General features: G+C 46.4%; 1 protein-coding gene across 3 annotated transcripts in view; it reads left to right on the top strand.

Annotated features, from left to right (window-relative positions):
• Positions 1–2,723: 2,723 nt before the first annotated feature.
• Positions 2,724–24,814, top strand: part of CCDC12 (coiled-coil domain containing 12) — a 30,706-nt gene continuing 8,615 nt past the window's right edge. The window contains exons 1-2 of one of the 3 annotated variants that reach the window (XM_026843409.1): positions 2,724–2,758; positions 17,556–17,626. In XM_026843409.1, coding sequence (XP_026699210.1) covers positions 2,750–2,758; positions 17,556–17,626 — 80 coding nt within the window. In that variant the 5' untranslated portion in view covers positions 2,724–2,749. Of the gene's footprint in view, positions 2,759–6,860; positions 6,958–15,394; positions 15,446–17,555; positions 17,627–24,814 lie in introns of those variants that run through there. The other 2 variants (XM_026843407.1, XM_026843408.1) reach the window with 2 other exon arrangements.

Genomic DNA, 24,814 nt, shown 5'->3' with positions numbered 1-24,814 from the left:
GAATAATAAAGAAAAGAATGAGATCTCTGCTTTGAAATGCCATGAACTGGCACAGCAGAGTATAAAGCGGCTTTAATAAGCATCCTTTGTCTGTAGCACTTGAATTTCCAAGGGAGTAAAGCAGATGGTTGTGCTGTTGGCTTCTGTGGAAATGCTTGTTGTAGGCATGTATTTCAGTATTGTCCATATAATATGTGTGTGTGTGTGTATATATATATGAGTTCCTGCATTCAGATTCCACCATCTCCTTCCTTGCTGCCTTCCCTTGGTTTCTTCACTTAAAAGGTGGGTGGTGTAGTACTTTTTCTGTGATTTAGGGAGGAACAGTTGCGTGGAAGAGGTTTTTGCTGGAAAGTAGTATTTAGCATTTACAATCGTAGACCTTACTGTGCAAGCATGTTCTGGATGTACAGGCTTTTTTTTTCTTCCTTTTGCAATCACCTTTGCTGCTATTAAATTCTTCTGGGGCAGTGTTTGATTGCTGCAGCTAAATAACAGGATCCACTACTAGGTAATTTCCCAGTAAAAGATCTGGGTGTTCTTCTTTTAAAACAGACTAGCTGGCGACTCAAGGGGATGCCGCGCATTTTCTAAAAGTGTTTGTCAGCAAAACCAAGATGGAGATGATCGTGCGGGGTGCGGGCTCACCTGAGCAAGGGACATGCCTTTCTCCACACCGAACCTTCATAATGCAATAACCTAACGAGCATAATAGCTGTTTCGTTCAGTTTTCTGGCCAAAAAAGCCTTGCCTCTGAGGCTGTGCAACCTTTAGGCTGTGTTTGCGCAGGAAGGGGCTCCCACCTACTCCTTCGCTTTGCCCCCTTGCACCGGCACTAAAGCTTTCGTGGTTGTGTTGTGCATCACGTCGGGGGAAAAAAAATTGCTTTGGCCTCAGCCCAACCTTTTGTTTAACGTTGCTTTCGCTTTGCAGCCAGATCACTTCCCTGCTCCTCCACGCCTGCCCGTGCTGGCAGGAGAGCTAGGAGGGGGAGGAAGGCCACGGCGCTGCTCATTTCCTTTGCAGTGTAGCTCTGTTTTCCTGCTATCGCCGTGGATGAGGAGCCTTTCTGCCACTTTCCCTGGCTGGGCCAAAGAGTTGGTCAACCTGTAAGTGCTGGTGGACTCTGACCGAAGCATCTCTCCAGCTGAAGATTGGGGTGTGATCCGGCAGCTTGGCTTGTTGCTGTCCTCAGTTTTGTTTTTCTGCTTGTTTTTTTTATTTTGGTGGAGCGAAGCAGCCTTGCGTTCCTGCAAGCAAAGCACCAAGTGGCTGAGAAAATAGTTGCTGTGGAAACAGAGTGTAGTAAAGTTGTTATGGCGAGAATAAACTGCACACTTAGGGCTACAAAGGCTTCATTTCTATTCAGACTTTATTAGGAAAGTAATAAACTATCGCAGCGGGGCTGGGGATGGAAACCTACAGACAAAATGATTGTGCTTCCACCAGTGACGCACAAACACAGGCCAGGAGTGGTCAGTTGGTCATCTCACCTTGGGTAACGTTCCTTGAGGGTGTCTCTACAGTGTCACCTCACAAACGTTCTTGACTTTGAGACAAGAGGGTTCTCCAGAGCTGTGTCCGTGTACTCCGTGCTCTGGGGTGATGGGGTTTGGACATCCCAGGAATGATGGCGAAGATGGAGTCAAGTGTGCTTGGGCGTTAATTTGGACATGGAGTTTGCTGGAGATCTTGGGTGTTTCTTAGTGCCCTGCAGTGAGGTCCTTGGCCTGGCATGCTCTGGTGTTGTGTTGCTTAATTGGTATCAGCAGAGAAAACTGTCGATAGTAAAAGCTAAAAAGCAATATGTTCTTGAACACTCGTTTTATTTTTTTGGTCTTGTGGCCAGTGTAAAATATGTTGGGTGTTTTGTTTTTTTTTTTTTTTTTTTTTTTCTATGTGGTTAGGAAGGGCTGGGAAATAAAGTCTGGGAGTAAGGGAGTGCTGATATATAATTACTTAAAACAGTGCTGTACACAACAGAAGGATGGGAAGTAAAAGCTTGCAGGTGAATAGTGTTTTGTTTGTCCATCCCTGATGGCAGTGCTGTGAAATAAGGAGCTATGCTGGCTTTTGTAGGAAGGTGGATCTCTTTGTTTCCTTTAGGGATGTGCAGAGTTGGTGGTTATAGTCAAGACTCAAATTCATGTCTGCTTCTTCACAGCTCCTTGCTGGAAACAGTGACAGTCACAGCTGTCTCCTCCACGCACTGTTTGACAGGTTTTGTGCAAGGGAGCCAAATAAATGCAAGTATTTTGCTTTGGCTGTAGTTCCCAAGATGCTGCCATACACACATAAGCCAATGCTATGGGGGAAGAAAGCGGTCCTGCTTTAGCTGCTGTGTCTGCCCTCCCTCTGGTGAGCTGAGGTTAAAACAAATCGAGCCAGGTTAAAACTAACCCAGCAGGAAAAAGGAAACGCTTGGTTTCTCTGCTTCGATTCCTGGATCAGGTTCACAGGGAGACCTTGCAAACAAGGAGGGGTGGGGAGGAGGATGGCAAGACCTTTGTTTAAGTGCTGGCTTTTGTGCATCTGTGAAACTGTGGCTGTAGGCTGTGGAGTTTAACAAACTTTTACACCCGTCCGAGTGGATCCTACTGTGGCTGCATCCTGCCTGTGCTGGCATGTGTTTGACCCCACCATGAACTGGTTCAGGAATCTAACTGGCTTTTATTTATTTTTTTTTTCTTTTTGTTCTGTTGGTTTGGTTTAATTTCTGTGGGAGAGTAAGCCCTTGAAGTGGTTTCCCATGGGTGAGGTGAGCGCTGGTGATGGGGAGGTGAGTCTGGTGGGGATGGATGGAGGATTGGGGATACAGGGGGGCTCTGGCATGGCCCCCTTGGATGGGAATGGGGACAGGTTGAAAGGAGGCTTCTGACCAAGGCAGGAGCTGAGATATATTTATTTTTAAGCCTGGGACAGCCTGTCTCCAGGTATGGAGTGTGATGGGATTATTTTGAGTGAAAACACATGGAGCTGGCACAGAGGCATCCAGAATAATTGATTCAATGAATCTGAAACGCACTCGAGACTGAGGTTTTCCAGCAAGTGTTCTCTGTGGTGCAGTGCTCCTGTTCATCTTTGGGCAATGCTGGACTCCCTCAAACTTGCTTTTCTTCAGTGCACCCACCTGTGTTGCTCTGACATGAATCCCCTCAGCACTCGAGGGGCGGCTGGTCTTGCTGTGAGTTGCAGGTGGATAAAGAGCAGCGTGGATCCTGACCACCTGCTACGAGTCAGGCAGGGATCTGCAGAGCTTCTATGACCTGGGGAAGCTGGGGGAATCCCTCCTGTCCTGAAACCAGCAGCAATTAGTAACAGTGGCACAAAAGGTTTCCCATCTCTTAACCGCTGTCTCTCCAAAAGACGGTGGTGAGAGAATGACATAATTGACCCCGTTGGCAAAATGCATCGCGTGTCGTGTGGTCGGGATTACTCAGCGCAGGCTTTGAGCAGATGGATGGGTAAAACATTTTTGTTCCACACGATTTGAGCGTTAATCAGGCCGTGCTTGGCTTTGGGGAAGCTGTGCTCGTTCCCTCCTGCAGCCTTGATGCAGGTGGAAGAGGAGCATTTCTCCCTTCCCATTTAATTTCTGAGTAGTTGTGACCGTGTGAAGAATTTGGAGACAAGGCCAGCAAAAGCTGCATTTTTGCCTTTTTTTTTTTTTTTTTTTTTTTTTTTCGCAGGGCTTGTTTTTTTCCCCTCACGAAACGTTATTCTCCTTGCCTTAGAGCTGTTTCAGAGAGGTAGAAATTAGACCCATCTATGGGAAAACATGCTTGTTTGGAGCTGCAGTGTGCATCCTGTGGGTATGTCTGAGCTCCTCCTGCTCCGTACGGTGAGGCACCGCTGCTGCATTTCCTGACAGGGACGTCCCCATGTGAGCGGTCAGACCGTGCTGCTCTTCTCTGGATGTATCTGCAGCAGTTCCCCCATGACGCTGGGGAATTCAGCCTTTCTCCAGGCAGTTTCCCAATGAGACAAATAGCCGAGGTTCTTGTTGACCTCCCGTTGAAGAGCCCTTAATGTTCCCATTAACCATCTACTCTGATTTGCCCGTTTTCCATGTCGGGTACTGATGCCAAATTTCCATGCTGCTTGCTTGGGGTCATACTTGCTGCTGACTCCCTTGTCTGGATTGTTGGTGTGCTGCTACTATACTGCAGGGGTTTCAGCATCTCACGTGGCGTATGAATGAACAATTAAACGTTCATAAAGGTTGTCAGATTTTTAAAATAAAAATAAATTAAAACCAGAGACACAGCAATATGGGGAACCACTCGCATTTGGTGCTGTTTGAAAAAAATAATGCAAAGTTCAGCTTTTGAGGACTTGATACTTCGTGCTACTGTCTTCCCCATGTTTCAGCCTCTTTGGAAAAGTGAATGTTAGGTTGTTCTGTTGTAAAACAAGTCAGCAGCAGGTCAGGATTTAGTGTCCCAACACCGGGGTTACTGCCCAGTTTGATGAGCTAAAGATACAGAGTTTGAGTGAAAATATTTGTTTCTTATCCAAAAAACACGAGGCCCTGAACTGAACTGAGTTTTCAACCCAATCCTGAAATATCAGGTGGGCAGATGCTTTGTGGTGGCTGTAGGTGGCTCGGCACTGCCCCTCCCCTGCCATCAGAAGGAGAGAAGTAGTTTTGTATGAGATACAGTGTGGCCTGGAGGACTTAGGGCAGTGATCATCCCCCTTGCTCAGCCTTGGTGAGGCTGCACTGTAAATACTGTGTTTGATTTTGGATTTTGGGCCCCCTCATTACAAGAAGATTGAGGTGCTGGAGTGTGTCCAGAGAAGAGCAGCAAAGCTGGTGCAGGGTCTGGAGCACAAGTCCTGTGAGGAGCAGCTGAGGGAACTGCAGAAAAGGAGGCTGAGGGGAGACCTTATTCTCTACAACTCCCTGAAAGAGGGTGCAGAGAGGTGGGTGTTGGTCTCTTTTTCCAAGTAACAAGCAATGGGACAAGAGGAAATGGCCTCAAGCTGTGCCAGGGGAGGTTTAGACTGGATATCAGGAAAAATTCCTTCACCAAAAGGGTTATCAAGCACTGAAACAGGCTGCCCAGGGAAGGGGTTGAGTCACCATCCTGGAAGGTATTTAAAATCCGTGTAGGTGTGGTGCTGAGGGACACAGTTTAGTGGTGGCTGTGGCAGTGTTAGGTTAACGGTTGGACTACATGAACTTAAGGGTCTTTTCCAACCAAAATGATTCTGTGATTCTATCATCCACCACAGCCTGGTGGAGGATTGTGGTGTATGGAGAAGGAAAGGGTCAAAGGAGGCTTTGTGTCCATACTTCTGCAAGGAACTATTTTGTTTTCCACTTAAGGGTTTTGTTCTCAGCCAGTTTGGTCCATGTCTTGGGAGTCCCCTGTGGCCATGACCTTGCGTGAATCACAAAAGAGAAACTGCAGTTATTAATGCCGTGTCTCCCTGCAACGCCCAATTACTTTGGTGCTGGACTGTAAATACCTGGGTTGCACCATCTATGAAATTGTTGAGTTATTTGCAAAGCCTGTGTGTTCCTTGAGCCTCCCGGCATCCCTCTCGGGTGGCTTTGAACCATCCCAATTTCACGGATGAGGAAATTAAAATCTTGTTGCTGAAATAATGTGTGTCGTAAAAAGCCTGAATGAATGGCCGGGCCTTCCTTTCGCCCTACAAACATAAGATTGTTGTTAGTTGAGGAATTTTCTTTTAAAATTTAGTCCTCTCATAGCAAATAATTTATAATACTAATGAAGATGGGATGGTCCTGGTGATCTCTGTCACGTTTTCCCAGCAGCTTTTTGCTTTGGAGAAGAAAGTCGAATGCAAAAAAAAGCAAAGAAAAACCCATGGTAGGATAGATGGAGAGCTGCATGGCCGGCTGGCATTGCTTTTCAATGGGCTTTTTTGTTTAATTTATGAAGAGGAAAAAATGACCTCCAGAAAATAGGTTAATCATCAGCTCCAAAAATGCAGAGTTAGATTAGTCTTTGCCCAAGCAGCACTGCTTAATTAGCGTGTGCAAAGCTGTGATTTACATTTGTGAAATGGTAGTTTATCTAACTTAAAAAAAAAAGGGATTGGTAAAATTCATGTGTGGAGCTTCTTGGCTGCAGCAAACCTTTAACCTTTCAAGAAGGTCTTGGTGTGTAAACACAAAGCTGGTTGTAGTCTCTCTCATTCCCCCCTGCCCCCTCTTTTTTTTTTTTTTTCTCCTTGGAGAAATGAAACTGGCCATGTGTAGCGTTTGGTTTTGTTTCTGCTTTTATCTGAGAGCAACAGAAGTGACAAATTAACTCACTGAAATGCCTCTAAAATCTGACAAAGCCTGCCTGACCCTCTTTTCCCTCCCACCCCAGAGGAAAACAAGATAACTGGAACATTGTCTTGCCTGCAGTGGTGGCTTCTCCACTGGATTATGGCTAGCAGGTGGTTTTTTTTTTTTTTCATTGTTTTATTTTATTTTTTTCTCCTGATAGTAGAAAATAATTATGTGACAGTGAACATGTGACAGGGGTTAAAACAGGCACATTGTTTCTCTGCCACAAACATAATTAATTCTTGAGTTAAAACCCCTTTTTGGGTAGAGATTCAGCCGATTCCTGAGTGTTGTGTCCTGTAAATCAACGGCTTTTATTGGAGGACAGGATGACTCTTGCAAGCACGTTAACCTGTCAGATTCAAATAAAGAAGTTTTGTCGTTGGTAGAACAAGCTGTAATGGTCTGCTCTGCCTGCTGCTGCTCTGCCTGCTGCCAGCATTGCTTTTTCAGAAAAGCTGGCTGTATCTTCTCAAACGTGTCAGAGCTCTGAACACAGCCTACAAAACCCACAAAACTTTCCACTGCTGATACCAGCACTCGTGTTAGTGGGTGTTAGGGAGTGATGCTTTACTGCCCATCTTCAGATGCATTTGCCCTGCCATTCCAAGGATGGATGGTCCTCCTGCGTCTTTGCAGACTGGGAAGTAAGTGGTCCCTAATGAGCATTTGCTGCATTTAAGTGAATGGCTCTGGTTCTGCAGATTTCCCCGGGGGGAAAAACGATTTTAGAGTCAGACCTCAGAAGAGCACCACCCTACCTCTCAAATGTTAACTATTTGATGCTTCTGCAAATTGGCAGCTCCATCTGTTCTCGCTCAAGGAGTGAGCCTTTCCCTGCTAGCATGGTGAGGTTCCCTGCTGCCTCCCTAAGATATTTCGTAGCAGCGCGCTGTGGCTTTCACACCAGGGCTGCGGCTTCTCTGCGGAGGGCGCGTTCACGTGAAGGAAATCCTCACGTTAGCGTTTTGCGTTAATAGGGAGGATTATGGGAGATTCTTGGCACAGGGATTGGGAGAAGACTCACCATTCACACCAGATCTGAAGGCAGAGGCAGAGCACCTCTAATGACCACCAAGAGCGCCTCTAGTGATTGCCTAATGCTGGCCACACTGATGCATGCACATGCCCATCGTTCACAAAGTTGGCTCAGCCAGCAACCCTCAGTGCTCTTGTTCTGTGCAGTTTAGATTTTTTGCATTGACAGTGTCCTACATGGAAAGGAGTTAGTGACATTTCTACCATGTTTGAATGGAGAATCTTCTTCATGGCTTTTCCAGCTCTTCGTTGCCTGGAAAGTGTTTTGACTTTGAAACGTCTTGTTCTTCCCGCTCAAAAGTGCTTATTTCTTTCCCCTCAAGCTTTCTACGTCTAATTGAAACTCACGGGTTTTCATATATGCATTTTCTTCAGCAAAAAGTTTGTAGTTCTGATCTTAGGGGAATATCTGTGTCACTAATTTCACGGGGGGGACGGCGACTTGCTGCCAGAAACGTTCTCCAGTCTTTGCTATGCAGTGTTTGCAATGCAAACATTCAGATTCTGAAATCGTGATAATAGGTCTAGTGAAAACAGCAAACCACAGCCATTGAGGAGTCATTTTGGCTTATTTGAAGGGAAGAAATACGTGTGCTTGTTTACTATATAAACAACACAATTATTAAAAAAAAATAAAAATACCTTTCCTTATGGAAACGTGAAGTTATTTTTTGGCGGCATGGACATAAACCACAGTGTTTAATTTTCTGAGGCAGTTTTGTTCCTTGGGTTTGTTTCTTAGGGGAAGTCATGCTGTTTGGGCTCTGATTTAACCATTTCCATAGTAACTGAACGAGGATTAGGACTTCAATAAAGGAATAAGCAGCAGGGACACAGAAGCTCCGGCTCTTAAAAATCATGTTTTAATACAATTACCGCAAGGGTTGCTATGAGCAAATGGATTCCAAACAGCTTTTGAAAAATATCAGTGAATCTCGGGTACTGAATATACTTTAATGATGTTTTTATGTTCGGAACTTTTTGCTGTAAAATGTTATTATGAGATCCCTTTTTTGACTACTTAGAGAATTGTAACTGTTGGTTTTAAAACATGCTTTATTGCTAATTGAAACCTTTAGCTACTCAATGACATTTCTTCAACTACTCAGTGACTTAGCTTTTTGCGTTCTGGCATTAAACGTCTTGAAAGAGCGGGGAGATGAGAGCAGGACTGCTCAGCGGTGCCTTGCCAGACTTCAAGGACATTTAAGCTTAAATCCTGGCCAAGCGGGAAGCAGAAAGAACTAGTACGTGCCACGCTCAGAGCAAGGCACCGTAACTCTGTCCTCACCTCGTAGCTGACCTCACTGCCACGTATGCTTCGGTACAAAGAAAATGCCAAGGAAAACGGTGGATGTAACCACCAGGCAAGATGAATGCTCCTTACTTGGATGAAGTTGTCTGCTTGTGTTGTGTAGAAAATCAGACTGTATGATCTGTGAGCTTCCCAGCTGTCGGAGATATGGACAGGCTGCTGGAGCGGTTGCTTTTCCTGCTGGTTTGAGTGCTAGCACTTTGCCTTGCATGGGCTCCCCGGGGCTGGCTTTCTGCAGCCAGTAAGTGGGAATAGGAGTGGCTACAGCTCAGCTGGCAGAGAATAGCTTGAGAGATCAAACCTGCTTTGTTCCAACTCCGACCTCTTTTTAACTCCTCAAAAAGAGACAGTTATTTGTGCCAAAGTAGTACTTGACTGGTAACGTGACCATCCTCTAAACCTTAAATGAAAGATAAGGAGATCTTTAGTATTCTGGTCAATCTCCAAGGAAAATAAGTTGATATTAGTTCTCGGGGAGAGGAGAAGCTGTCGGGTCATTTTGTTGACTTTTAGGGGTTGCCTGGGGATGGCTAGCTGTGGGCTGGGTTGCATTTAATACGGGCACATAGGGCCAGCTCAGTAGCCTGGGGGATTTGAAAAAGCAGCTCTGTTAAAGCTGGGGAGCAGTGGAAATGCCAGTTGGAAGATTTAGGCAGATATCAAAATGTGGCAATTTGGTTATTGCAAGTTTGAGTAAAGGCCAGCCCTGATTAGAGGGGGAAGCAGTTCTTCAGAGACAAAAATTTAAAAGATGATGAAAAGAGAAGGAAACAAATACAAGCTTCAGTTATAAAGTGTATTTAGGAAGGAGTTAAGTGACACACTTGTGTTGTATGGGAATGATGAGCTGCTTTCCAGACCAACAGTGATGAGAGGATGTTATGACATCTAGCAAAGCCACTTAAAATCAGCAGTTGTAGGTAATTTGCACCTAGGAATCCTAAAATAATCAGCCAAAGAGATTGTTAGCTCGCTGCGTTTTGATTGAAATCTTTTCTGAGTACTGGATAAATTCCAAAGGACTGGAAAAGCGCTAATAAAACACCACTATTTTAAAATAAAGGCAAGAAGACTTAACTTGGGTGAAGCCAGTTTGACTGCTGCTGGTGTTGAGCCGAATGATGAAAAGCCCGATTTGCAATTCTTTTAACCAAGAGTGAGAAATGGGGAGTGTCTTTTTTTTTTTTGTCATGTAAATTTGAATTAGGGAAGGGTTAGTGTTGCACAACATGCAGGTTAAAAATGACAGCTCTGAAATGGATTAACCAATAGCAAGGAATCATCATCTGGCAGAAGTGTTGCTTTTGGGGGCCTGTGCACGCAATATTTCCATTAGTTATTTGGAAATATGTGTGAACTTTCTGCTGACTTGAGAGCTGACTCAAAGTCTGAAGGCTGGTGAGGTCCCAGTAGCTATTGTTACCTGTTTGGGTGGGTTTTTTTGATTTTTTTTTTTTTTTTTTTTTTTTTTTTTTTTTTTTTTTGATTTTTTTTTTTTTTATTGGTAAACTATGAGCCCTTTGCAGCAAAAAGGGGCTGCAGGGCATGGGAATCTGTTCTCTGCACATCTGCATGGGAAAAATACGGGGTTTATCCATAAAATGAGTTGACCTCCAGGAAACCAGCTGTGTTTATAAGGATGCATGTGTTGGGGGAGGGCTGGTGTCCCCTCTGTGTTGCCCTGGTTCATGTGGGTATTTGGAGGCATTTGAAAAAGTTAGTGGTGGGCTGGGGGTGCAGAGAGAGCAAGCCACGTTAATCTAGTTGATCAAAAAGATTTGAGAAGTGTCTTCAATCCTAGTGCGCAAGTGTTTACACCCTTTAAACAGCTCAGGTACAAAATGCTCTTGGCAAGTGAGTGATGATGGCAGGAACCAACGACTGGGAATAAGCTTTGGATGGGATTTAAGAGGAGAAGCTGCCAAAGAAAGGGGTGGCTCCTCCACCTGTTGTCTCAGGATAAGGTTGTGTCCTTTCCCTTTTCTTGGAAAAGATGCTTCATTTGGATGCGGATTGCCACAGTATAGGGATAACCGGCTGAGACTTCCCTGATCAGAGGCATTTTAAAAGTCAGGTGAGGTGATTTAAACATCCCTTTTGGGCTTCCATCTTTGAATGCGATGCAATGTGAACTCCTTCCCTTGTTATTACAGTGGAAGGAACCAAATAGCTGGGCAGGCTTCTACCAGCAAGAAAAAAGCATGATAATGTGCTGAAGCACAGGGGAAAGTTTCATATTCCTCAAAATGTTGTATTCCCCAGAGGAGATATTCTCGCTGGTAGCCAAGACCTGCTCCACATGCAGGGAAGCACATGATGGGTGGGAGAGTTTGCTTTACTGCAGGCAAAATGTCTCATGTTTTGTAATTTCATATGCAAAGTCTGGCTGTACACCAGGAGAGGAGATGATAGAAATTACTTCCTCGACCGCATTCCTCTCTGCTGATTTTCAGGGCTTACCTCCTGCTTTGTGATAGGACCTGCCTGAAGTCCAGGAAGTGGTAGAACATGAAATCTGGTGCTTTCCCCAAAATGCTGGAGAAGCTTGATCTTTTTTCAGCAGGAGCTCAATAAAATCTAGTTGTTCTTCAGCAGACAAATAAAACTTCTGCCTTGCAGGACTGTGGGTTGTGGGTGGCGACAGATGGACTCATCCCCCTGATAATGACCCAGGAGTCTTCCTCTTTCCCTCTGCTCAGCTGTGCTTACAAAGTGTTTTTTACCAAGTTGTCACTGTTCATCTCTGAACTGTCAGATTATTTTCTCTGCCTGGTGCTGGCTAGGAGGAAAACAAACTAATGGAATGGGTTTACATCCCAGGTTTGCAGGACCCGAGTTCTGAACTTTGCAGGCATCATCCAGTTCCCCACAGATGTTCAGCTAGGAGCACAAGCTATTAACTGATCCCATGTAAATCTTGCTCTGGGCCTTGTGGGTGTTGCACAGAGGCAGCTGACACTCTTCTTTGAACAACCTGATGCAAATCTTCTTGGATTTATGCCTTGAACAGGTAGTGGATTAGACTCTTCATCTCAGATCTCTGTGAAGAGTGGGTGTCCATGGAGCAAAAGTCTTTGTGTTGGTAGCTACAAGCCAAGGATTGCTGGTTCCGACGTCTGCAAATTAAAATAGGTAGGAGACTACAGGCCAGCAAGCTTTTTAATGTTGGGAGTTTATCTCTAGAGTGTCTCCTTCCAAAGACTAAAGGATGGGAATGACTTTGTCTGCAGGCAGTTGGCGAACAATCTTGTAGACTTGTGTGTGTGTCTCTCCAATCTCATGACTTAATAATAAAAACCTCACCACAGGGTGCCTTGAAAAGAGGAGTCTCTAGAGTGAGAGTGGAAGGGCAGAGGGGTTATTTTCGGCTCCCATTGTGGCATTTAGGTTTGAAACGTGAGAAAATGGAAGTTGAACCGAAAAGTAGTAAGAGTCCAGTTGCTGATGCAACACCTATGGGAAGTGCCCACCAGCAAACAAAGCATTAAAACACTTGAAGGATGAACTGGTAATTATGGCAAATGCTGTTTTGGGGAGGAATGCTTCCTTTTGTGAGTTAAGAAATGAAAGTTGTGACAACTTGTTGAACAGAAATACTTGAAGAGGATGATGAAGGGTGCAGATCTTAAGGCAAAAATTCAGAGCAAAGTGGAGAACCCCAAGACGTTGCTGCTGTGTTGAAGACCTGAGGGATCTGCTAAATCCAGTGTGGGCAGAGAAGAAAGAGGAGAGGGATGGGCAGCAGTAAAAGATGGAGCTGTAAGTTACATGTTTGATAGGCTGCCTTGGCATTGATAAATGATCACGGTAATGGGAGCTGCTTTCCATAACCCTTTGCTCCTGCAGAGACATGGCATCCTTGCGGCAGGCTCTGTATCTTGTGTGTGGTTTCAGGTTCTGCCCCTGCAGGAGTGGCTGGAGGGGGAAGCTCCTCCCCGTTGGTGCAGCCCTTGCCTGCACAGCTGGTTGTGCAGAGGAGGAAGGAGATGATGGTTGCAAACCCCCATTGCTTCTCTTTGCAAGGGCAGTTCATCATCCGCTTCTGCATTAAGCAGAATATCAAGGGAACATTATTTCCTCTCTTTTCTGTCTACTTATTAATGGCTCTCTCAGTGGCATCTTTCAGCTATGCTCAGACAAGGAGACGTGAACAAGGGAGGCTTTGTATCTTAGCTAGGTTAATTTAGAGCACTGCTGGACTCGGTGGGAGCTGCTCTGGCTGCTCCTGCACAGCAGCAGATGACACACGCATGGTCCTTCAGCAGACTATGCTGGGCCAACCTGTGAGGACAGGAGTGTCACACAGAGCTCTGCCCCAGCTCTCTGTTGATACCCCGGGGATTTCTGATGGGTATTCCCTGAAGAATCTGGTTGACTTATTTCAGACTGAAATGGAGCGTGTTTGTTTTGAATATAATTTCAGGGCACGCTGCGGGTAACTACCTGGAGAGGGGACACAGGCAAGGTTTGCTGGGGTAAAGCTGTCTGGGAGAGAAGGATCTGGAGGTTCTCACTGACAAGCAGCTGAACAAGAGCCAGCAGTGTGCCCGGGTAGCCAAGAAAGCCAAAGGCATCCTGGTTTGGATTAGAAATAGTGTGACCAGCAGGAGTAGGGAGGTGACAGTCCCCCTGTTCTCTGCACTGGTGAGGCCACACCTGGAGTGTTGTGTCCAGTTTTGGGCACCTCAATACGAGAGAGATCTCGAGGGGCTGGAGCGAGGGCAGAGGAGGGCAACGAGGCTGGGGAAGGGCCTGGGGAATAAATCCTGTGAGGAGCCATTGAAGGAGCTGGGAGTGTTCAGTGTGAGGAGGAGAAGGCTGAGGGGAGACCTCATCACTCTCTACAGCTCCCTGAAAGGACATTGCAGAGAGGCTGGGGCTGGGCTCTTCTCACAGGGAATTAGTAACAGAACAAGAGGGAACGGCTTTAAACTGCAACAGGGGAGGGTCAGACTGGGCTTGAGGAGAAAGTATTTCCCAGCAAGAGTGGTCAGAGAGTGGAATAGGCTGCCCAGGGAGGGGTGGAGTCCCCATCCCTGGGTGTGTTTAAGGGTCATTTGGATGAGCTGTGGGTGGATGTGGGGTAGGGGAGAACTTTGTAGAGTCAGGCTGAGGGTTGGACTTGATAATACCGAGGGGCTTTTCCAACCTGAATGATTCTGGGATTCTATGATTCTATGAAGCTGTGGCGAGCACAGAATCAGTCCTTTCTTTTCCCTGTCCTGCTGCTGTTGTGCACAGTTAGTCTCTCAAGGCTGCAGGCACTTTAATTGCCTCTTTTTGCTGAAGCAATTGAAAGTTCATCTTGCTCATCCAGCAGGAAACCCCAGCATTTTGCCCGAGGAAGTGTGGAAAGCAGAGGAGGGGTGATAGCCGTACACCCCACTTGCTGCCTGCTGCAGCCTAAAACCGTCAAGAAGCACTTTGAATCAGCTGTCGTTTGTATGGATATTTAAAAACCTGTGACAGCTCCTTCTATGCACCATCTACAGCAAGCCACTCTTGTCTTACAACTGCCTTTTTTCAGCTTGTGTGAATTCACGTGCTCGAAGGCAGAACAGGAAGCCTTCATGGTAAGCTGTGGGTAAGGAGAGTGTGCAGGGGGAAGGCAGCACAGCCTGCCTGGAAATGCAAGCAAAATCTCAGCAGTTGGAAGAGGAGCAGTGGTCCTCCTCTGCTGTTCCATCAAATATTGCTTTAGAATGTTTGTTTTGTGGGTTTTTCTTTTTTTTGTTTTTGTTTTTTTTGTAGAGTCGGTGCTGAGCTGTCTCTTTGCAGATCTGCGAGGGGTTCCCGATGCTGCTGGAGGTTTATGGCCTCTTTGCCACATGTCACCTCTGCCCCGTGGCTGGGGGTTTTTCGTCACTCTGCTCATGAAACCAACATCTTGTTTACAGACCTTGTGCAAACAGGGAACCAGCATTTATTTCTCTTTTTGCGGGGGGGAGCAGAAGCCTGACTTTAGACATCTGTTTCAGACCTCGTTAGTGTTCCACTTGCACGTTGATCCATCTGGTGGATCCCGATTAGTGGTGGATGAGGGGAGAGAATATAATTTAAAAGGCATTCCTGACCATGATGAATAGGCTGGAAATGCTCACGTACCGTTACACTGTATCCTTGAACTGCACTGCAGTTCTCATTATCCTCTGTTTACTTCTGCTGAAGTACAGGAGGGCTCACCTTTTGTTTTTTCCCAGCTCACAGTATCCCCAGGGAGACTCTGGCTTCCGTTCACTCCTTACTGAAGGGCAGCATGCCTGCTCCCTGCTGTCTGAGAAGGTGCCACAAGGAGATGCTTAGCAGGGAAAAAGTCCCTCGTTGAAGGCACTGCAGCACTTGTGGCACAAAGTTGCATTTGGTGGTGGTGTGCTTGATTTTTCTAGGAATATCACCATGTGGGTAGGGAGCTACTCTGTGCTGTATTCCCCCTGCACGTGCTGCCTCCCCACAGGAAAATATTTGGGTGGTAATGGGAATAAATTGGAACTGAGGATTTTGGTCAAGCTCTAGAAGAGTGGTAGGATTTCAATATTGTATTATTTCAGCATACGGTGAAAAGAAAGGTTTGCAGCACTGCAAGGAGTGCAGGCTTGTGGTGGGAAGAAAAGCCATGGCTTGATGAGAATATTTTTGTCAAATATCTCTTTAGGATTTCAAAACCTGCATATAATCCTCCTGGATAAAACTGTAGCAAGAATGAGGGGAATGCAGGCTCTTCATACATGCCCTAGAAGTATGAAGAGATGAAAGGAATGAGAAAGGACTTAGAGTGCAAGAAGGTACTTTCCACAACTTTAAATAACTTGGACTGGAGGGTTTCTAAATATTACCTAGGACTAAGCTCACAGCAGAAAGTTACAGCAGGCTGCTCTTGCTCTTACCAAGCCAAGCTCATGGTCTTTATTGAATATGAAATTTCTGTGCATGTATCACAAGGTTACTAGGGACTGAAAATGACGAACAGGGAGTAAAAGCTGAACTAAACACTGGGTTTAAGAAAGATTTTTTTTTTTTTTTCTAAAAAGACAGGACTGTTTCTTGCCCTTTGATCAGGAGCTGAATCTGAACAACTCCAGTCACTGATGGGGCTGAACCAGACCTGAGCTCTTTCCTGGCTCACCTCCCTGTTTGCGTGTAATCTAATTTTTAACCTAGGTCATAGAATGGAGTTTTAAAGTTTGTAGAGTCAAGATGCATGTGGTAAGCAAGCTGTTCACTAGGGAAACCCTTCTGGTCCTTCCAGAGGTTAGGAATAAGTTTAGCTGGTAAATTATTTTGGTATCCTGAAGCTGGCTGTTAGATGTCTGAACTCTCTAGTGAAGCTTTTAACAGAGCAAGTAACTAATCAAAGTAATTTCTGATCTGAAAATAATATTGGTCGTGTTCTGGTTATAGCCAATTTTTCCTTGCAATTTTCCAAAGAAGGATGTGAACCTATTTCAGGGCTGAAAAAAGACTTTGAACAGACTGACCTAGAATGCTTCATCTCTTTGAACCATGTGAAAAGGACCGGTAACCTTTGCAATGCGATGAAAGGACATTTCTTGATAATAGTTCTTCTGCTCTGTGAGGTATTCCTACTGAAAGGTAGATGAATGTTGGCACAACAGCTCCCGTGTGTTTGTGGCCATGTGAATTGTAGCCAGAGATTAGAAACGCTGTGTATTTATTACCAGGTAGCTTGGGTAATACTGCTGAAACCAGCCACGCTCAAGCAAATAAAGACTTAATCTGTCTAGAACTGCCACATTTTGCTTTTCCTTTGGAGGATGATGGAGGAGTTCAATCAGAAGAGCAACAGCTTCCTTGGAAGTTGTTCATTCATTGCGTTTGCTATAACAATATACCCGGCAAAATACAGGCAGATGTCTTTGTCATGAAGCATGCTTTGTTCAGCGGTTGAATTAAATTAGTTAATCAGTGTAAGAGCCAAACAAAACCCTTTCCAGCTCGTTATTGTTAACACTCAATATCTGTGCCTGTCTGGATAATACATATAATTGGTAACTCGAGTAATAAACTTAGTGCCAGTGCCTGGATGATGCAAAATGAGCTTCTTCACAATACTGTAACACCCTGTTAAAGGGAAATTTGATTTATGTCACTGCACAGTGTTTCTGGAGCTGAAATTAGACTCTTTGTGGTGCCAATTGCTGTTTGATTCCTGCCACCTTGTTTCACAACTGGTTAAAACGTCCAAATTGATTACTTTGGAGAAGGAAAAGGGACTCGTGTGAAGCCTGCTGGTGTGTGCTCCTTTTGCAGGTGAGCTGCTGCATCACGAGCCAGCCGAGCAGGGGCTTGCTCACTTCCTGAGTTTTTATTCTCTCTCACGTCTGCCTGTAGTTCCTTTCAAACAACACAATAATATCCATCCTTTCTTCTGGATCGGGGAGCGTGGGATTTAACTTCAGGTCCCTGCCCCAGTGACATGGTGAAGGTGTACATGGATGCTGGCTGTCCTCTCTTTTGCTCCGTGCCCTGTTCTCCTTTTGCTCTGCCATTTAATGTGAGGTGGTAATTCAAACACAGGACAAGGTTTCTGAGCTCTGTTATTGATTGCAACTTGCCGTTTGCTCTCTGAATTGATGCAGTGACCAGTAGTCAGGGGGATATCAGCACTGAGTGGTGTGATGCTTCTGAGAGGAAAGCTAAATTTTCCTTGCCTGTTCTTACATTTGTTTATTGTGCTATCTGTACAAGCAGAATACTAAGAGGAGGGGGAAAAAAAGAAAAACAGGCTGAATTTAAATTTGTCATCATTTAAAAGTAATTTCAAACTGCGCCTTACTGTTTGCCCTGTGCCCTCTGGGAGGGTTTCTGGACTGCTGTTTGTTCTCTGTCATTTCCAGAGAGGCCAAGGCCTGACAGATCAACTTCTTCTTTCAGAATAAGGGCAGCAGCGAACGTGAGAACAAGCAGCTCGGAGAAGATGATGAAGAGGAGACCGTCAAGCACAAGTAATTATTTATTTATTCCCACTTGTCTCTCTTGTATGTATTGTTCAGGTGCTGCTCTTGTGTTTGCTGATTAGTCTCTGTGCTTGGCTTCTAACATGCAATTTTTTTTTTATTTTTTTTTTTTAGTGTGATTTTGATCTCATGGTGTAAATGATCTGAGTTGGGGGAATAAAGAGGAAAAGCCTGGGGCTGACTGGCAGCATTTTTGGGGGTAGCAGGGGGAAGGTGGTGCCATCAGAAGTGTTGGCTGCCTTGCTTTTAGGCTCCCTTGAATTCAACAGCCATTGCTGCAGCTCTGTCCCCTGCATGTGTCATTAAGTGTGGTGGGTTTTTTTTCCCATGAACGGAGGCCCACAGGGTACACGTGGCTGTTTAACTGCACCCCACCGCTCTTCTCTCTTGTCACTGGAAAATGTGAGCACAAAAACTAACCGAGGCAGGGTGTCACTCCAGGCAGGACCAGCTGACTGCAGTTGGTTTCCTGCTGGTAAAAACGCTGTCAGGTCTTCTTTGGAGACGACGGGAGGTAAAGTTTGGTTTGAAGATGCAGGACGTGACCTTTTCTCATCGTTTTTACCAGCTAGAAACCTCCTCTGTGGGAGGTGTGTATCAGAGATGCTGCTGCAGATGAGCACACGTGCTCTGCTGAGAAAGTAGAGCAAAATCCTTGCTGGTTCTTGGGAATAACTCGTGGCAGAAAATGCATATCCCTTCTTGAGATCAGCCTGCCTGCATCTCGGACTGGGAATAGTTCTTGAGAGCCATCACGGAGGCTGAAACTTCTCAGTGCTTGCTGTGGTTGGGTTTCACACTGGAAAAGGCACGAGGTCTGGGTTGAAGCTGAAACAGGAGCTAGAGATCTTGGAAATAATGATGAATAATGAATAAACAGCTCTTGCTTTTCAACCCTGCCACTTGATATGGTGCACGGTGAGGTGATGCAGCCTGTGGTGGCCCATTGACAAGGAGCATCAGTCCTGGGCAGTCTTTACCAAGCAATGAGCTGGCATTGTTGGGCTAGCAGCGATGCACTCCTGCTCCCAAACTGGAATTAGGAATTGCTCCGCTAAATCTCTTGACAAAAATATTTTTTTCCCCACTCTGACTTGACTTTTCAGGCTGAGGATTGCGGCTGTTTAACCACTGCTGAGCAGCCTGGAACGTATCGGAGGTGACGTGGTTTCATACCACGTTTTTGGCATCGCTGCTGTCAACTTGGTAAATCACTTTTTTCCACGAGTGCTTGTTTGTGAGCTCTCATCTTAGGGCAGGGTCAGCAAAAAGCCTTCCCCTGCCTGTGGGTGATGCCCTTGAAACTTCACCGTGGTTGTACGTAGAGAGCAAAAGTGTTGAGTAGGAGCTCCCATCTCCAGGCAGCTTTGTACTGATGCATGAAACTCCCCGCAGATGCGGGCACAGAGCTGCTTCTGAAATACATGGGAGTGATGCCCCTGGGGAGGCAGCTTTTGGGGCGAATGATTCTCTTTCCAGATCAGTTTTCTGCAGGATTCTGTAGCCCTTTGTCCATCTATCTAACCACAGCGTGTTTTGTCAGGATCCAAACATAACTTTGCAAGGCAAATTAGAGCAAGATCTGCTCTGCAGGAAATGTTTGAATCACAAATTTGGCTGAGATGATACTTAGCTTTTGCTTTACTTGTTGAATGTCCTTTTTCTGCTGCCGGAATTGGACACGTGTTTTGAAAAAGATCTAGATGGCCAGTGAGCAGGTGACTTGATTTCATCTTCGATTTTTCAGTAGCGTAGTGGAACTTTCTCAGCCCTTTGAATAAGGGAACTGCTGTGCACTAATATTAGCCCAGTTAGCTGGTGGCAAAAGGTAAACTGAGATAATCTGTTGGTGTTTATCCTGAATTTGAGAAACGTGGGGTGTCCTGGTAACTGAATTCTGCCTTCCCTGCAAACAACTCCCTCACCCCAAACGAGCACCTCATCCTGTGCTTTCTCAAGCTGAAAACCACCTAGAGCACGACACGGGGAGGGGAAGTCTAGCGGTACAATAAATAATCCTGTGGCCTGTACGTGGGGTTTAGTTGTGGTGACTGGCCTGAAAACTAGGGGTTTTGCTGCAGGCTGCTTCCTCCATCCCTGCTGCTGCACCTTCTGTGCCACCCCTTTATACACCCTCTAGGAAGGGCATAACTGCTGGGCACTGGCTTTACTAATATTTTCTTGCTGCCTATGTGACGACACTTTTCTTGGCAGCTTCCTGTTGTTTTGTTGGGTTTTTTTTCTGATATACTCAGATCTCCCCACCCCCCACTTTTCTTTTTTTTTTTGTTGTTCCTTGTTTTTATCTTTCACACTGCAAGCTACCGCCACAGGAACAAGTGCTGACGAAGCCCTCTGTGAAAACCCTGATACACTCGCAGCAATTTCAGCTCAGGCTATCTCTGATCTGAGCTCTCAGGGGAGTTTATATCTGTAATTGCAAAGAGCTTGGGTTATTTATTTATTTTTTTATTTTTATTTTAAACCAGTTATACTTAGCCCACTGAGCAGGAAACACTCTCCACCACAGCGCAGCCTGCAATCCGCCTTTGCAAGGAACAGGGTGTGGGTGCACTTTGGGTGGACTTTGGCTTTTCCGCCCTGTTCCCGTGGGGAAAAACAGTCGGTTTGGGGCTCGGAGATCTGCAAGGTGAGCGCTGTGTAAAGCCATGGCTTGCTGGAGACCGACACTTCTGCCCCGCAGGGAGCAGAGGGGCGTTGAGCTTTGAAGTTGGGCTGCAGTTCTGTAAGCAGAGCTCGTCAGGGATGTTGAAAGTGTAAATAAAAATCCAAGGTAGGGCTTGGAGAGGGAGGGGAACAAAAAAATAATCTTCAACTCTTCAACTTACCTAAAAATTAAGCTTCAGTGAGCTGCTGTTAATCAGCTGCTGGTGTTTCGACACTTAGTCATCCTTTAAAATTACAGCTCTGTGCTGTGCCTCTTGCAGAGATGAATTTCTGGGAGGAGCTGGGGGAGGCAGGGGTTGGGAAATGAGATCTCTCCCCTTGCAGTGGGAAGAATGTCACGGGGCAGGTCAAAACCACTTTACTTTTTTTTTTTTTTTTTTTTTTTTAAATTTTTTTTTTTTTTTTAAAATCTCTGCACAAAAAAATGCAGCGGCGAGTCTGCTCAGTGTTGGCCTTAGTTTGGCAGGACAGACAAGTAGTAGCAAGGATAACTGCTGTACCAACGGGCTTCCTTACATTTTGGGGCGTGGAGACCTTAATGGAGAGTTTAAAAAAAAAAAAAAAATCACCTATGGAAGAGAGCAGTATTGTGCATATGCTGAGCTGAGTACACGTGGTGGGTTTGATCGCCGTGTGTGTGGGCAGCTGAACTGGTTACCACTGGTGGCTTGTCCTGCTGGATAATGGTGCAGGGAGTCAGGCTTTGGCACCACCCCGCATCTCCAGGGACCCGTGGTGTGTGTCCCCTTCCTTGGGAAAGTGCTGGGCCTTCGGTAGGAGGAGGTGGGCAGGGCCAGGCTGTAGCATCACACCTTCTGCTCAGTGCTGAAGAAGGGAGGAGTTCAGATGCCTGAATGCACCTGAGGAGTAACCACTGCGCTGCTGGGCAGTGAGATTTAGGACCTGGCAGGATCTCTGCTCCCTCCTGAAGGTGCTTGTCCCCATTTTGATGCAGTGCAGAGCCCTTCTCCCTTCCAGAGCTGTGAGGATGCTGTGGACCTTCTCTCCAGTTAGAGCTGGAGGTGATCTGCCTTTGCAGGGAAGGCCCCGTGTAGCTTCAGCTGGTCCGAGGCCTGGCTGCACCCTCCTAACAGAGGCTGTTGATATGTTTAGCAGGTGCCTGGTGATCCCAGCTTTGCCTCGGACAGGCTGGGTGTTCCTCTGCCTGTCCCCCAGCAGCACGGAGCAAGGCTGGGCAGCCAGAAGTGAAGCCCTGGTCCCTCCTACCCAATCCTTAGCTGTGTGTTCCCAGCATCTTCCTCTCACTCCGCTCTTTTTCAGTAGTCATTGCTGGAAACACAGCTCAGCTGTAGCCAAACCACAGCATTTGGGTGTTGAATTTTGAGTGCTTAGACCTCCACCCGACCTGCCAGTGGGAGAGCCCTGGGTGTAGTGCAGGGGCAAGGCTGTACATAACCCGGAGTTTACTTGGAACACCTTTTTGGTCACAGGCCTTGTGCTGGCTCTGTGCTGAGACAGTGGATCTGAACGTGGTTATTGAAGAGCAGAGCTGCAGCAAAGTCGTGCTTGGCACTATTTTGAGCCTGGCTAGGAAGATGTTGAGGTTCTGTGGCCATCCAGGTGCTACTGAAGTACCTTCAGGGCCTCTTTTTGGCTTGAGCCTCAAGGGTGGCAGATCGTTTCTGACCCACCACCAGACGCAGAAGCTGGAGAAACCCCATAAGAGTATGGGTGAAGCGTGAGCATAGCTGGGTGCTGCAGGCAGGGCCAGGTTTGCCCATCAGCCTGGTGCTGCGTCCCCAGCCTGGGTCCCCCACTGCAGATTGAACGTGGATTTTGTTCTGGTTGTATTTACTGATGTTGAAGCTGCTTGTGTCTGACTGGAAAGCGCTCAGCTGCCTGGTAAAGCAGCATGGGAGGCCAGACGGCCTCGTGGCGCCTGCCTGCATTTGGAAAACTTCTCTTACAGGTCTCCTGCAACACCTGGGGATATGTCTCTCCCCATCTGTGCTTCCCCTCAAGAAGTGTGTCCTGAGAAACCAGCTGCCTCGGCAAGTTTTGGGGGCTCATGGTGTTAATAGAGGCGTTTGTTGTTTCGGCATTCCTTGAGTGCCTTTCGGCAGCCGCTTGGGGAGGAGGATGTGCTCCGACAGGCTCAGCTATTTGAGCAGGAGCAGCCCTCTCCCAGTGAAAAGGGATTGCTCCTCGGAGGGTGGGTGCTGAGGAGTCTCTGCCTCTTCTTGTTGCTTGCACCTTTTCTGCCTGGGGCGAGGAATCTACAAACGACAGCGACAACTTTATCCTCATACCCAAACAACATCTCTGGACCTCTGTGTTGGAGACATCTCATCCTGCAAGAGGGTGCGAAGAGAGCCTTGGCTAACATGGTGTGAGTTCAGGAGATGAAAGTCATTTCTTGGTTTTTAAGTTGAAGCAGACACAGATCATCTCGGCGTGTGTCTTGGTTGCTGCATGAAACGAGGCAGCCTGGAGATGCATGGACCATGCTTCTGAGCCAGCCCAACTGTAGGGAAGCCTCCAGGATGGCTGTAGCAAGAGGGGGTGCACCCAGATGTCAAAGCAAGGGGACAAGCTGGATAGGAAAGCAAAGTGCAAAAAAAACCCCAAAGGGGTTGTGAAATTCGTTCAGTGCCAGGCTTGATGACTAGCAAGTCTTGCAGTGACCCCGGAGGGTGATGGTGCTGTAGAGTTTCCTCAGCACCCATGGGTGATCACGCAGCACCCTGTACGTGCTGGGTGACTTTGCAGAGAAGTGCAGGAGGTTAGGGATTGGTGACCGAGGGGAGCAAAAAGGATGTAAGAGTCCAAGCCTGAAATTTCTGCCTAAATGCTCTTAATCTGGTTCTTTCCATGGGGTCTGCAGATGGCAGGGAAGAAAGTAAGTTTGTCAGTCAAATTCACTATACAGTGACTTTTCCCTGGCAAAAAAAAATAATTAGGGGACCTGTAGAAAAAGCTTGAAAATGATATTATGTGGTTTGCAATTGGAAACAGAAAAGGGAAGAGGCACTTCGAGAAGTGTTTGCTGCCACTGAGGAGAGTCTGAGTGCTGTCCCAGGGGACACCTTCATGGCCCCACAGGTACCCCAACATCCTCACTCCTTTCCAGTCCTTCAGTGCTTTGGTGAGAGCCCACCTTGGGTCCCAAACCTCCTGGATAGCTGCAGAAGTCTCCTGCTTTGCTTTTCTTTGTTGTCTGGCTGCCTTGTCCCTGCTCCTTCAAACCTTCTTGCCCTCACGGAGCACATGATGGAGAAGAGGAGCATCCACCAAACCAACACTCCTTCAAGGATGTGAGATCTCCCTTGTCTCTTCTGTAGCAGTAATTTCTTTACGTGTTTGAGTGTGGCTTCCCAGAACCACCCAGAAGTGAGTGAATTTTGAAGAGAAATAAAATGAAATTCCTTGTGCTGGTACGTCTTTAAAGGACAATGTGAAAATGGTTGCCCAGGACATTTGCTTTCAAGCAAGTTGGAGTGGCTGTTGCAAAAATGGAAAGCTCAGAAAATGCTCTGGAGCAGCTTGGGAAGGTCACAGGGCAGCAAATTCTCAAACCAGATGTTATTTCTCCAGGACTTTGGAAAAGGAATTGCCTAAAAAAACTGAGAAAGGATTGAAAACACCCAGGACTTCCCTAAAGAAGATTCTCCAAAGAATGGCATTTCAAAATCAGTTGTCTGGGATCTGGGTGTTTGAAACCACTTTGTTTTGATGGTGCAGCAGAGGAAGCTTTTTTTTTTTTTTTTTTCCCCACCTTGCTTCATCAGGTGGCTAGAGCTGATGCTGAGGAACACAAGAGGCATTTAAGCATAGAGACATGAAGGGAGGGAGACCAAGAGGTGAAGAGCTGTGAAGGACACCCATCTCTGATCCTGGGCAGAATAAGCAGGGTCTGCAAACGCTGCTGGACTCCTGCCTTCTCCTCCTAGTATCTGCCCTGCTGAGCTCTGCTTGTCTTCCACCTCCAGAAGCACTAAAACCCCCCTATTGAGATGTCCTAACCAGCTTTCCTTGGCCCCTAGCCTTGCCCTCAAGGAAGTAAAAATAGGAAGGTGCTCTTGAAGCAGTCTAGTGGGTGCCGCTCCAAGTGACTGTTTTGTGATATGGGAGTGGGGATGCTGTGACATCTGAAGAAATCGCTGTTACAGGGTTTCTTGGCAAACCCATTCCTCGTGTTCCTGACATCAGCAAGCGGGTGCTTCACCAGAAGGCTTAGAAATATCCATTTGTCAATTCAAAACTGGTGTTTTCTCCGTCAAGCCCTTGAGGCTGGAGGAGTACAGCAAAAAAACAACCTTGCAGACAGCTTTGAGTGGCCTGTGTTTTTTTGCAATGAGATAGCTCTTTGCATTCTGCACATACCCTGCATGCCATACCATTTCCAACCCGACTACTTCAAAGAAAAGCTGACATCTTTTCTTATTCCCCAGCTAGGAGCTCCAGGCCCGAGTGGAAAGTGGGTTTGAGGCATTCCTGACCCAAAATAGGGAACAGCCACCCCTGACG

This window comes from Athene cunicularia, assembly GCF_003259725.1.
Source record: "Athene cunicularia isolate RWA chromosome 2 unlocalized genomic scaffold, athCun1 chr2_part1, whole genome shotgun sequence".
Taxonomy (NCBI): Eukaryota; Metazoa; Chordata; class Aves; order Strigiformes; family Strigidae; genus Athene; species Athene cunicularia.
The sequence above is the reverse complement of the archived record's forward strand: the minus strand, read 5'-3'. Positions and strand labels throughout refer to the sequence as shown.